The sequence below is a fragment of the Nansenia antarctica genome, assembly GCF_963989245.1.
Source record: "Nansenia antarctica genome assembly, chromosome: 8".
Taxonomy (NCBI): domain Eukaryota; kingdom Metazoa; phylum Chordata; class Actinopteri; order Argentiniformes; family Microstomatidae; genus Nansenia; species Nansenia antarctica.
In genome coordinates this window covers 6,684,956-6,700,004 of record NC_137678.1, presented here as the reverse complement: position 1 = coordinate 6,700,004, position 15,049 = coordinate 6,684,956, and the positions used below count along the sequence as shown (strand labels likewise).

The 15,049-nt window shown below is 44.7% G+C and overlaps 1 protein-coding gene across 1 annotated transcript; it reads right to left on the bottom strand.

Annotated features, from left to right (window-relative positions):
• Positions 1-361: 361 nt before the first annotated feature.
• LOC308164621 (ATPase MORC2A-like) lies at positions 362-13,903 on the bottom strand (the record flags this gene model as incomplete). The annotated part of the gene is made up of 27 exons (XM_080538692.1): positions 362-430; positions 553-741; positions 1,881-1,974; positions 2,067-2,234; positions 2,322-2,460; positions 2,615-2,672; positions 3,251-3,415; positions 4,073-4,309; positions 5,031-5,300; positions 5,392-5,478; positions 5,672-5,804; positions 6,680-6,785; positions 6,863-6,991; positions 7,128-7,282; positions 7,405-7,545; positions 7,903-7,988; positions 8,129-8,211; positions 8,393-8,472; positions 8,573-8,698; positions 8,909-9,020; positions 9,117-9,276; positions 10,242-10,350; positions 10,459-10,549; positions 10,756-10,824; positions 10,953-10,987; positions 11,161-11,214; positions 13,836-13,903. 27 exons carry the CDS (start codon positions 13,901-13,903, stop codon positions 362-364), a joined length of 3,213 nt encoding a protein of 1,070 aa, XP_080394818.1.
• Positions 13,904-15,049: the final 1,146 nt, after the last annotated feature.

The window sequence follows — 15,049 nt, the reverse complement described above, 5'->3', positions numbered from 1 at the left end:
AAAAGGACTAAAATGAGACATGCGCTACACGCTAATGGGCTAGTCTCAGTCGGACCAACATAAAACCTGTACAAACCCAGAGAGGATGGAGATGCTAACTTAACAGAAACAGAAAGATAAAGATACTGCAGTTTTATAAAAAACAAACCAAACAGAGGTCATCCTCAGATGCTCAGGGAACTGTGCATGTATCGGCCACACCTTTTGCCCCACAAACATGGACACCCTCACCCTATATGAACGGAAGCACAACCAGAGTCTAGAATGAAATAGAGTGGAGAGCTGTCTTGCGAGTAAGGAACTGAGTGGAGACTCTTTGTCTGTGTTTGTCTCTGTTCATTCTTCTCTCCTCTTCTCTTTTCTAATCTCCCTCGGTGAGCAAGCCTTCTATGTAAGCGTCCAGTTCATCACCTGTGTTTATGTCAAAGTCCTACAGGAGGGAAGAAGAGACATTAGTGTTCAGCGTATGACTGTATATATGTGTGTGTGTGTGTGTGTGTGTGTGTGTGTGTGTATGTAAGTAAGTCTGAGAGACAGTGTGTGTATAACTACCTCCTGTACTTTCTGTAGCAGAGCTACAATGTTGGTTCGTAGTTTCTGTAGTTTCTCATCGGCCTCCCTCAACTTAGTCTCAGCACTGCTGCTCTTCTCCTCCACAGCTTTGGCCCTGGCATCAGCTCTGCTCTGGTACCAGTTACACAATGACTGGAGACCCAACTCGTACTGTTGAAAATACTCCTTCTACAGGGACACACAGACAGGATTAGATACAGATACATTATTGCACGCATGCATCTCTTCCATTCGTGATAATCCATCTCTTCTGTTTGCATTCACTCTGTCAAATCAGCTTTGTTTAGCTTCTCCACATGCGTTCCCTCTAACTTCCACTTCTTCCGTATGCTTGCTGTCATCTACCTCGCGAGCGATGGGCAATGATTGTGTGAAGAAATTTGAAGAAACCAAATGAAACTTAAAACTGACCTAGTCGAATTATGAAAACATCCGAGGGATTTTTTTTCAACCCTTTTTCCATTTGGAACCTCACCTCCATGACACCATGATTTGTCAGATTTTGTCTGCTTTAAGAACCTTGCAGATCAAAGGCCGGAGAGACCAGATTAGGGGCCCTATTATGCACTTCTTAACTTGCCGTCTTAAGTGTTAATTAAGACGCACCGCCAGGTTAAGACCTACCGCCACCCTTATTATGCGCTTCATACGCGCTACTGCTATTATGCAGGTGTCGATAGGCGCCCACACATAAGACGTAAAACTCCCGTGCATATATTGCTCATTGTGGGAGTGTTCATATGTTAATGAAGTGCACTAGGCGCCCCTGCTATTATGCGATCTGACTTTACTCCTATCGCTAAGAAGTGGTTTGAAAAGTTCTTACGTTTAGACTTCATGCACGTTTTGAAACACGAGCGCGCCTCCGCGGTTTGCGCATGCATGTGGGCACACATGAACACGCACGTGGCTCCACGGCAAGACGTCAATTACGGTCACAGTATAAATGCTTTATTTCAGAAGGGAGAGGCAGAGAAGCGCGCTGACCTCCTTCTTAGGACTTCCATAATAGCATAGCGCTAATGACTCAACGCAGCCGGTTCTTAAAGGGAATGGCACCTGGCACGCTGATTGGGTTGATTGAGAAGACGCCCAAAACACACCCATGACTAATTTCTTTGCTTAGCGCCGGGTTTTAGGCGCCCACTACAGCACGCATAATAGCAAAGTGGCCTTGACCACGCCTCCACGTCTTAAGTTTAGATCTACCGCCTCGTCTTATTGATGAAGTGCATAATAGGGCCCATGATCTCTATAACTGAGGATCACGGTAAGGGTTGTGTGTACAAATCAGCGGTCAGTCTTACCATGGGGAAGGCCACCAGCTCCTCTGCTGTCATACTGTTGACGTCATCTTTTGGGATCCGGAAATCAGGGGGAAAGAAATAACGAAGCAGTGTCCTGGAGACACACCACGCACACACCATCATACAGCAGCAGTTACATCATATCCAAACAATACAGCAATACCAGTGATGACATTGTTAGCTTACCTCATCATGGTGACCAGGCTGTCGGTCACCTCTCGACTGGTTCCTGGTTGGGAGGTGTCAGGTTCCATGGGGGCGGTTCCTTTTTCTGTCTCCAGCTGTGTGTCAGGGGTCTGAGTGATGGGGGAGGTTGGGCGCATCAACCTCACCTCCTCACTGCCCTTGAACACCCTACAGACACACACAGATGTGTAAGAGAACAGAGAAAAGGTATACATATTTATGTCTTTATGCCTCTCTCTCTAAGAGTGACCGTACCAGCGATCCTTGGGGGTGGATCTGGGCACGTAGTCAAACTTCACCTTCCAACGAACACTCTGCTTACTGGTCTCTATGGCAACCACTCTGCCGGTGCACCACTCCTTACTCACACGCACCTCCACCAGCAAACCCTTATCTACAGGAGATAATACACATGTACACACATACACAATTTCATTACAGGGACTATGGATGCATTTCAGAGCATAAGCATTTGTGTACATCCCAAGTCCTGTTGTCCCACTGTGTGTTCAGCTGTGGAACTCTGTAGACCACCTGGCATCTCTCACCTTTCTGAGCATTCTTCAGATCCTTTGCTGGGTCCTCCCCCTCATCACTATCAGACACCTGAAAGATGCACAACACAATACATGAAAACACAGTACATTTAAAAACGCTCACAACCCAGAATTATACCAGAACCTATCCACTGGACAGTCACTCAGCGTGTCTTGTCAGGAGCTGGTCCTGACCATGTCTGTGTAGAAAACACAGGGATGGAAATAGAAAAGAGACACCAAAATCCAAAGTGAGAAGGAGAGGACCCATTCCATTTAGAGTTGAGACAATTCCATAAAGAGTAGATAGGAGTAGGGCAGGACCCATTCCATTTAGAGTAGAGTTAGGGGAGAAGGACAGGACCCATCACCGACTTGTCATTTCAAGTCAATAAGGAGAGCTGGAGAGAACCCATTCCATATATAGCAGAGTTAGTAGAAGACAGGACCCATTCTACTTAGTAGTTGAGTTAGTTGAGAAGGAGAAGAGCCCTTGGTCTTGGCTGAAGGTGAGGGTTACAGACAGTAGTGAGTACCTTGGTCCTCAGCTGAAGGGTGGGGGGTTTGGTCATGGAGGCTGTAAGGTGTGTGTGTGTGTGTGTGTGTGTGTGTGTGTGTGTGTGTGTGTGTGTGTATGTGTGTGTGTACCTTGGCTTTAGCCCCAGGCTGTGGGGTGGGGGTGAGTTTAGGGGTGGAGGAGGGCAATGCTCTGCCAGTCAGGGGCGGTGTCGCAGGGGTCGGCCGGGATGTTGCCATGGTTACACTCTTCTTCTCAGGCTGGGGGAACTTAGTGCTGGCAGGGGGCATGACCACCTACAAGGTCAACAGCAGAGTGGGTCTGATTGCAGCTGCAGTCTTGCTGTTCCACTTCAACGTTGCATGAAGACCTGCACCATGGGGCAGCTGTGGAACTCTAGCCGTCTCTTCATTTGCTATCACTGTTTGGGGACTTGAGAAAGCACCAGCTAGCATACATAGTGGAGTCCACATTCATAATAGAGACTACCCTCCAAGTCACTCTGCTTTAATAGAGGCCTGCTCACTTCTGACACGTTTGTCATGGACTGACGTGCTTTTATATCTCCTTTCTTGGTTGTCTTTGAAGGACCTCCACTTCTTCTCAGCCAAGGCAGCCTTCTTTTTCTTCTCTCTCTTCTTCTAACACTACTCCATCCTTTTTCCTTTTCATGTGCCCTCATTCATTTACTTCCTCCTTAACGATAGGTCTTTCCATCTTTTGGTCTGTCTATCTGTCTGTCTATACATGCTAAGCAAGGTTCTTCTTGCCATCACTATAACTGAACTGAAAATGTGATGAATTGACACTGTGAAACAACACAACACTGAGACTGAATCTGCTGGACAGTTGACTTGACCAGGGTCTTAACAGAGAAAGATGTATGCTCTCAACACACTTGGAAGTCTGAGAAGTAGTTGAGTGTGTGTGTATGTATGTGCGTGCATACATACCTCTGTCACCTTGCCCCGTTTGGCTGGAGATGCCTTCTCAAGAGCTTTACCACGATTCCCAACTGCCGATGCTATCTTGGATTTCTTGAGCTGTGGTTCCTCTTCCTCACTATCTTCTTCTTCTTCCTCTTCTTCCTCCTCCTCCTCCTCTTCCTCACTCTCTTCCTGCTCTATCACTCTCTTGCGTTGGCTGCTAGCAGGTGTGGTTGGTTTGGCAGGAGAGGATTTGGCTGGAGTCTGCAGAGGGACCATACCATACCATACATACAGAGAGACCTTACTACCATAACTGCTTTCTGGGGATGGGACAGAATAACCGATTATTTGTTCCTGATGGTCAGTCGATTTTTAACATTTTCCCAAATAAACGCAAATTAAACGGACAGAACTAATGTTGGTTCTGTAGCACTATTTTATTTTTAAAATATATATTAATCACGCACAGAAAAGTTATCTCAGCCAGTACGCATGTGCACACACGCCACAGAGAGATCGTTAGTAATTTAGCAGTCGTTATGGCGAACACAGATAAACTAGAGCTTGAAGTTCCTCTAGCTTCCCTTAAATCTCCTTTTTGGGAAAACGACGGTTTCTCGGTTACCTACAATGACGATGGACAAAGACAGGTGGATCGGACCAAAGCTATATGCCGGCATTGTTCAACTGTGATCGGGTATGTAGCTGGCTGTACGTCGAACTTGTTCACTCATTTGAGTCAGCATCACCCGAATGTGAACATCACAGGTACAAGAAAAAACTGAGTGAAGTGGAAACCAGCTGTGGCATTTACGCTACCTATTTCGACCAGGCCACAACAAAGGCCATTTTTTTTTGTGAATTTTTCAATTTCATGGATCTTACTGTTCACCTAGCCAACACTTTTGGTTGAAGTATAAACCAAATAGTCACAAAAACAAACCCTGACCCAGCAAGCTGATGAATTCCACCACACACTTACCCGTGAGCTGCGGCTGGGTGGAGGGGGCTTGGCAGGGGTCTTGGCAGGTGCTTTGGGGGTGGGTTTTGCAGCTGGGGGTGGGAGCTTTGTTGCAGCTCTGGCTTTAGATAGGTCAGCTTTGGGAGCAGGGGGTGGAGAGGGAGCTGCAGCAGCAGTCCGGACATTAGTGGGTTTGCGGCTGAAGGATGGAGGGAAGTTTGGGGGGTTTTTGAGGACGGCGGGTAAGGGGGGAGAGCGGGGGCGTGTCACTCGCTCTGACGACCTGGTTGCCTAGGAGACCCAGAGAACAGGAGATTGATATATGTATATATTATATTATATTTAGAAAGCAAGAGAGAGAGTATGTACCAGTGTGAGGTACCTGAGAAGAGTTCTCTGTGTTAGGTCTCAAGCTGACATCCAAAGGTAACTTCCGCACATCTGCTGAAGACCTGATAGTACTAGTTTTCTGAGGACACGAGGACGGACGGACACACAGACACACACAGACACACACAGACACAGACACACACACCAATTAGGGGGTGCAGATTTACGCCATTCATCAAAAACAGTTTGGGCTCAAGTCTATTTAATCAACAAACATGAGAAAGTTCCCCTCTGAAAAAGGAGTGTGCATGTTTATGTAACTGTGTGTCTACCTGAAGTGCCTGTAGTTTCTCCTGCTGTTGTTTGATCTTATCTGTGAGCTCTTTTTGTTTGTCCTCAGTTGTCTGCTTGTCCTTCTTTAGAACTCCATACGGTACATTCTGCTTTTGCACAGCCGCATCACACCTAAAACACCAGAACGCACACACACACACACACACACACACACACACAATGATGCCAATAGTTCCATCATATCAGTAGCGCATACACATATTGTCACCTTCTTAAAATAATGGCTTACATCATATTTCTAAAGTGTTGCAAAAGTCTGAATAAACTGAACCAAATCTAGTATATATGGTATATATGGTATATTTAGGCAAAAACATAATTTTCCTCAAAAGTGACTTTTAAGAAGGTGACTATATGTAATAGTGGGTGTCTAGTCAGCATTCAGCATTCAGCAAACAGACTAGTCAGCATTCACAAAACAGCTATGAAAATTGTAGGTGAAAGAGACTATGTGATCCTAAATAAACTATATGAAAAAGCTGTCCTGGACAAGGCTAACAAGATAATCGCAGACCCCCAACATCCGCTCTCCACAGAATACGAAGTTCTCCCCCTAGGTAGAAGGCTTCGCATGCCAAGATGTAACTATAAGCTCTTAAAACTATAATTTGTCCCATTCTCCATTAAACTAATCAATTCTCTCAAGCAGAAACGATGATTAGGACATGATCACCAGCACCTGCACTTTATCTTAGACACCACTTGAAGGGCCATGTGCAATATTCGAAAACACCACTTGAAGGGAGGGTTATGTGCAATATATATTTATACCAAATGATGCCATGTCCAGGTGGAAACTCCTGCCAATGTCACTCAATGTTTGTTGCTGTCCTGTTGTTTACTTTGTCTACTGTATGTTGTATGTATCGTCACTGTTGCACTTGAAGCATGAAAGTACCATGCCCAAGACAAATTTCCCCTCGGGGACAATAAAGTACAATCAATCAATCAATCAATCAATCAATCAATCAAGTCTCTCTGTGTACCTATCCTGGGTGCTGTCAGGGTTCATCAGACACACCCAGCTGTCTGGATATCGTTTATCCACTGCATCCATTTGGAATGGCAGAGTCCTCCACTTTAAACACTTATCTGTAGGGGATGGAGAGAAGGAGATCAGTGTCTTTGTATATGTGCTGAAAGTTACTGTGTGCGTGAGTGCAACTTACCACACTGTATAGTGTGTGGTATCTCCATGGCACGGCGTCTCTTGTACCTCTGCTCTGAGGAGGGGGTCGAGGACCAGCTGGCAGACAGGTACCCAAACTCATCCCAAAACTTAACAATGCCCTTCTGAGCTACAACACACACACACACACACACACACACACACACACACACACACACACACAACAAAACACAGAAACAATTTGAACCATTCTATAGTGGTTAAGGGGTTGTGTCAGTGTAACTCTGCTGTTGCGTGAGTCTCACCGATGTTGCTATCCTTCCAGTACTGGGCTAAGTGTTCTCCCATGGCTTTCAGAAGATGTCGGTACTCTTTAGCATCTGCAAAGTCCTGCTTGTTGTGAGTGGGCTCCAGAACCAGGTAGGGAACATCCACAACCCCCACCACACCTCCACACGCCCTGACATACATACAGAGAAATACGCATTTATAGTTGATAGTAGAGTTAAGCATTAAGAGTCCACAGTTAGCATACTTCCTCTTCAGTTACATACTGTACGTGTGTGTGTGTGTGTGACTCACATTCCTCCCTCCAGTTGAGGCCCTGTTTTTTCGTATAGTTTGATGAGGCGAGAGCAGTTATACACAAACATCCCATCCAGGTCCCTCTGCCCGATGTTCACCCCAAAGATAAAACTCAGCTCCTTAGGCTCCTTTAATGCTCTGAGGGGGGTAGAGAAAGAGAAGCGTTGGGAAGAGGGGTGGAGAGAGAGAGAGAGAAAGAGAGAGAGAGAGAAGTAGGGATGTGTACGTTTTATAGTTGTAACTAGCTTAATTTTATTTGTTTATTTATAAGGTAGACTGACTTCTGTAAATAAATAAACCCTTGCATTTAAACAATTGTTTTTATTGTCTTCACGACTGCCAATGGCCCCTGGCCTGAGCTAGATTACTCTTCCTGCTACGACAGGTGAATTTATGATTCACTTGCTTAGTCAAATGTATCGATTATAAGTCCCTTTGGAATAAGGTGTCTGCTAAATACCAAAAATGTAAATGTAAATGATCGTCTCGACTGACTTCTGTTTGGTCTCCTGGATCTTCCTCTTCATCTCGGCATCTCCACGAAGCATCAAGGCCAACTCCTGGGCTTTCCTCAGCATGGCCTGGGGAAGAGGACCGGGCATGATATTGCAAGTGGGTTGCAAAATATTGCCATGTTTATAGAATTAAGAAAGAACAATAACTTCCATGCAACAATGTGATGGTTCGTTTTGTATGTGTGTGTGTGTGTGTGTGTTCTTACCCGTGCATCTCTGGACAGGTCATCGCCATGTTTGGCCTCCAGAGCTAAACTCTTACTCTCCGCCTCGCGAGCCTTCTCGTCAGCTGAAAGACACATACACGCATTCAGCCAAACAGCACAGGTGGTTTAAGTGTGTAGAAAAGGGTTCTGAGAGTTAAAATAGTTATTTCGAATGGAGAATGAATGAATGAATGAATGAATGGACTTTATTGTCATTGCTACAGTACAGGTACCAAACAACGACATTTAGGAGGGGAGACTCACCGATCTTAGCAAGGTGGTCAGCCTTCTTCACTTCCTGCTCAGCACGGGTTTTGAAGCGAGTTGACGTGTACTTATACACCCTGATGACACACAGACACAGTTGTTGTATAGACTGTATAGAGTGCACCTGGATTTCTATGAGGTGCACGAAGACCTCTTTGTGAAGTGTGTGTGTGTTACCTAGGTTTATAAAGGCAGAAGGACATTCTCTTGGTCCTGACTTTGTGTCCTTGAATGAAGATCCTCATGCGTGGGTCAATGTACAGAACAGCTGCGTATGCTCGGAATGATCGCCGCTCTGGCTTACTGTGGGGATGGAAGTGATGCTATCACTACACACACATAGTCTTGATCACTACCTTAAGTACAGGTTAGTCATGCACATTTACAGTACAAATGTTTATCCAAAATATATATTTTCCCCCCTCATGTTTATGTCCCCCCCCTCCCCCTCATGCTATCATGCACGCATGAAAACACACACACACACACACACACACACACACTAATACTCACACTCCCTCTGCTGGAGTCCCAGCCATCAGAATATCCTGGTGGTCTGTCTCTACATCCAACTCTGGTTCTCTAGTATCCATCAGCTTCAGATTATAGATGATCACCAGAGTACCTACACACAAATGACTGCTGTTAAAACACACAGCTGCCCCCTCCCCCCTCCCGGCAAAACACACACACACACACACACACACACACACACACTTACCACTGCTACCTTCTATCTTGTTGAACTGCTCCATCAGCTGTTGTTCAGTTTTAAAAGGAGAGTACTTGTAAATGAGCTCTGTCTCAATGGCATACTTCTCAGGGTCAGCTGTGACTGGCTGCCTGGTCTTCAGTTCCCAGGTGGGGAGAGGCACAATCACCTGACAGGGGAGGGAATAACTGAATATTACACAAATGCTTAAAGGACAATCTCCATCTTACTGAGTCCCAACCTCATCGCCTGACAGAGGAGTCACTCATAGGGCTTTCACACCGACAAAGAACTGTTCCGGTTCACGTTCGTGTTCGGGAACCTCCGAACCTTGATGCTGTCTGGCGAACCAGCACGCGTTCATACAAGTGTAACCAGAACCATCCGCGTCATCAACGATGGGTGATGAAGGGGCAGGATAAACAAAAATGTCACAACTAGATGGCGGCTACTTCACTGGAAATTAGGATAATATCTTCCACTACAGTATCTGAAATAAACACTATTTTCTATGAAACGAAACAAAAGACACTTTCTACACGCGTTCTCTTACTAATCAGCTGCTCCATTACTGGAATAGAAATGGCTTACGAAATTTGCGTTCGCTTGTGTGAGTGTGTGTGTTTGCTGAGCATGTGAGGAAGATAGAGAGAATGATGAAACTTTTGATAATTGTTTTGATCACTAATGATTAGATTTAGATTAGATCCCATTTCGTCTCCTTCCTTCTTGCTGGTCTTTGCAGCCTAGAATATGACACACCTACTGACGACGTGACTGTTCTACGTTTTGGTTCCCGCTTGAGAACCACTATTTTCAGATTCCCGCTGCGAACCAACTTTTCAGTTTCGGTCTGAACGCGGCGGCCGGTTCCAGACTTGGTTTGCAAATGCAAACCGAAACGGTTCTTTGCCGGTGTGAGGGAAGATAACCAGCATTATTGTACAGGCCATACACACTGAATGGAATAGGTATAAACAACAGAAACTAGTGAAATCATGGCCCTATTGGATACACCTCTCCAGTCCTTTCAGATCTACATAAAGTGCCTGGATGCTAGGAGTCCATTTGGGATTCAACAAAAGACATCCTACACTTTATTGCCAGATTAAACCACTACAGCTGACCCCTGACCTCATCCAGCCCCTCCTCTTCATGGAATGTTCTAGACAGGAACAGGCAGGTGAGTGTGTTCTCCTTCTTAGTGAACAAGATGAAGTCCTTCCCAATACGCATGGAGCCCCTAAAGAACAGACACACCACAGTAAGTCAATAACCTCCAAAGACACAACACATCTATTCAGTGGGGTCTGTCCGTCAGCTTCATCTGGGAGTTCCACATGTCTCTTACGATTTTAGCCCGTTGCCGTACTGGCCGATGTGAGTGGACTCTGAAGTTCGCTTACTGGACTTCCCAAACTGAATCACATGAGTAGCTTCATCTGAGAGTGAAGGATGGAGAGAGAGAGAGAGAGAGTGAGTGAGATGTAGAGAAAGAGCCAGCGATTAGCATGGTTCAATGCTGCACTGACTTGTTAGACTAACCCTACCATGAGACATGCTAGTATAACTTGGACCTCAGTCTCTGTTAGTTAGAGCCCTGTTATTGTAAGTCATTGTATATGAGTGACATCAGTGTAGCACTCACTGGGATCCATTCCTGTCCCATCGTCCAGGAAACTGAGCATGTAGCCTCCACGGAGGTCTTGTCTCTTCTCTGTCAGCCAGGGGAGGTGCAATACAGGTTAGAACATGATGGTAGATGTGTGTTGGAGTCGGAGAGTGTGTGTGTGTGTGTGTGTGTGTGTGTGTGTGTGTGTATATATATGTGTGTGCATGGCGTACCTGTGTAAATGTCGATCCGGGTTGCATTTGCATCCCTGTAGGATAGATGATCGACAGGTGTATGACCGATCAGGGTAAACATAACCTGACACTGCTAAGTTTTATTTTAAGTGATTTAGCAGCACATATACATAGTGAGAACAGTGTTGTGTATCGTTAATAGAAGAGTCATTAAACTCAAGGCCTTAGCAATTGACATTATTAGTACCTGGAGTTGTCCACCAGCTCAGCCAGAGCTCCAAATAGAAACTCGTGGGTTGTCCTGGAAACATACAACAACCAGTCAATTCAATTGAACATTTATTTAAGTGGCAAAGAAAGTCTGGGTAGAGGCGGGCAAGTAGTATGAAATGTTTATGGGTGGTGGTAAGGGATAGCGGGGGCGACTGATTGTGTACTGTGATGGTTGGCTCTAAATCAGTGGGTAGGACCCAGGGGTCCAGTAGTAAGAAAATGAAGATCAACACTCCTGAATGACTGTTGCAAAAATTGTTGCGGAAAATGGCTTCATATGATAAATCACATCTGCACTTTTTCTTAAGCCTGTATATCATCACCTTCTTAAAATAATGGCGTACGTCATATTTTCAAGTTGAGAAAAACTGAACCAAATATAGAATATATGAAATTTAGACAAAAACATCATTCTCCTCAAAAGTGACATAAGCCATTATTTTGAGAAGTTGACAATATATTTTTAAGATGTGCTAAGCCTACAACCTTTTCTTACTCCAAAATCTTCCTCATAAAGTAGTAACATCACGCCATCCATCCATCAACAGGCTTCAGTGTACATTGTAATTTACTGTGGAAAGTCATCACACAGCATCTTCCTTCATTTACTACTTAGTCATCCTCATTTGGACTTACATGTCTCCAGGGAGTGACGTTCCAGCACAATAGTAAAGCCAACACTGCTGCAATCATCACCCTTTGACCTCCTCCGCAGAGACCGGTGGGTATTGACCCTCCATCTTCTGCTCGCAGTAGTAGGCCTACTTGTTGCCGAGCGTATTTGGGTTGACAAAGCACCAGAGAAGCCAACACTGTCTAGCTGATACACGTCTGCTACACAGCGGCTGGCTGAGATTCCCAGCACAATTAAGAAGCATTTGGGTTCTCTGTGTGCTCTCTCAATCGAGGTATCTAGAAAGCTCAGAGTTTAATTCATCTGCTTGTGATTAAAACAACTTTCTCTTGTGCAGTTTGATAATTATAATTCTCATAATTCTAATTATGCTCTCATAACATCTGACTGATTTGAAGACAAACATTTAGCTGTCTCTCTCAGCATTGACACCTTGAATATCAGCAGCAAGTCTCAACTGATTCCCAGGAGCACTGCTTCCCTCTCCTGCGAACGTGGAGTTGTTTCAACTTTGCGAGGGGTTTCCTCTCCTGTGCATACTGGGGCTTCATTGACATTCCTCGGGGTTCCCCTGTCCTCCCCAAAAAGTCTCATCTGGCCCGTCAGACCTCTTCCTCCCATTACATTTAACATACTCTAGTATTTTCCTTTTGATTATTGTAGGGGATGGATAGTGTCAGCTCATTCTTGATACAGGAAATACAAAAACACTTCAATGAGGAGGGATGGTCTGCCACTGGTATTTGCCTTGGTCCATACCAGTCTTAGACCATGTTCTTGAATTCTCTTGCATTATGTTTACACTCTTAACCCAAATGATTAAGAGATGTACGCCTCTTCTTCGGCGTATGGGTAGTTGTTTTCCTCTCCACTCCACCAGGCTCGGGGCCAAGGGGCTACCCTTTTACCACCCCGAGACCTGGTTGAGGGGCTCACCCGGGCTATATTTCTGGACACCCCTCCAGAAGCCACGTCATCGTCTCGTCATCTAATACCGACAGACCATGCATCCCGTTGGGTGGGTGGTACACCGGGCAATCCAGGATAACATGGTCTGTGGTTTGGTCCTCTGCGCCACGCTCGCTTCTGTACACTGTACGCTGATGCACATTGAATAGGGGCCTTACATGCACCAGGTGGCATAAGATAAAGTTGATCCTTGCAGTATTGTTTGATGGTGTTAATGTCCAGGCTCTACCTGGCCTCTATGGTGAATCTGAATCCTAATCTTGTTTTGTAAGCCACAGCAGCTATAGAAAGAGAATCTCATGTCTGGCTGTCACATAGCAGTGACCTTGGAACATCAGCACCAAATTATATAACATCCCAGCGGTTCACAGGGGTTTTAAACAGGTGTTGCTCAGTTTTATGTACTCAATCATTGTTCCGTAGCAGTCAACGTCATTCCTCCTAACCCCCCCCCCCCATCCTTCCATTGTCTTCAGACTCAGTGGTGCCCAGAAAGCAGGTTTCATATAGTCATCCATAGTGTCTATTCTAACTTAGCTTTTAAACTGTGTTGGAGCCCCTACGATTCTGGATTACACTGATAAGACAGTGAAGCCCTGGGCTCAGGAGACCACTAGTGAGTGGCTTCATCTCAAAATCCACCAGCATACAAATGGTTCATGTAACATGTTCAGAGCTCTGTTTTTTCTTTGGAATCATGCAGGTCACCTTGTTATGGATCATGTGCAGTGCAAGTCACAGACTGAGGGTAAAATGGATACAGTACCACCACCACACCCCAAAGAGCCATTGCTTTTTGGTCAGGCTGCATTTGTAAATAATCATTTGTTCTTACATGTTTGCCTGGTTAAATAAAGGTTAAATAAAAAATAAAAAATAAAAACCTGACTGCAGTCATTAGTAAACAGTTATTCCATAGGCCTAGAAAACCTTCAAAACACAAGTCGGCATGTTGGGCAAAGTGAACATTGGTGGCGTGAGAATTGGTCTGGGTGTGATGCATGTGTGGTATGTATTGGGTGTATTTTCCCCAAGATGGTACTTACGAGTTGGTGTGTAGATACTCAAAGGTGAGCTGAGCCCTATTCAGGCTGCTGTAGTTAGAGTAGGCCATTACCACTCACTAAAACTACTACTTCCTGGTCTTCTTTCTGACTTCCTTTCAGTCCAGTGGAGTGGATCTATTCATGAGAACCTACACAATCACAACAGTACACTGGTTTAAAAATGAACAAAAAATAAACGTATCTGGATGGGGGAAAAAACAATGACCTGAAATAAGGTGTGATCACGCAGAGCATAACACATAGAGAGGAAACAACTCAATCATTGATTAACCCCTAATGGTTGACATAGCCTACTCGCTGCAGCCGTGTCTACATCGGGCATTATATTATAGGCTTTTTCTTAAGACTGCTTAGGTCTACTCTCAAACGTCCTCAGCCACAGCACCACGCGCCAGGTGAACCGCTTCACTTTCAAAGCAAGACTCCCAAAAGACAATCCTCTCACGTGGGAGGTTCACACGTGCTGAAACGGTTCTGTATCATTCCAAAGGGTTCATCTTGACGTCGTTTTATGACTTAAGTATGGATGAGGAAGTAGAAGAAGAAGAGACTGTTCTGTCATACTATGTTCTGTCAACGTTGGCAGGCAGTAACGTCCAGTCAAGTCTTCGATAAAACGGTTGGTACACTGATTACAAAGCTAACGTTCCAGTAATATCTGGAAACTAACTAGCTAACTAGCTAACTAGCAGTAATATCCCAAAACCCACCTAACATTCTGATTACATAGCTACATCCTCATTAGTCCAAGAGCATTAGCTCAAAATTGAGTCAAACCCGGAACAAATTTGTAACAAGCTGAATTTTTCAGGATATGTTCAGAATACCTTTAGGAATAACATACTAAAAGTCCCCGTGAATCCCCCTTGTGCTTTCTGAGATATTCAAGATGGCGTCCAAAATTGCCGCTATTTGGAGATTTTTCCATATCTCAGGCTTAAAACATAATACAAATGCAATAAAAATGTTAAAATATATGTTTTCTCATACAAGGAATCCAAATTCACAATTGACACACTGCTGAAATTAAAGTTAACCAAGATTACAAGGTCATTAATGTGACAATGACACAAAATTCACATAGTGTACCCATTAAGCCCAGGCACCATTTAAGCCCATTTGTAACTTTGAAGTAATTTTTTAGGGTGTTCCTCATGCTCAACTTCATCAGAGCCGAAAGGACAGGCAACTGG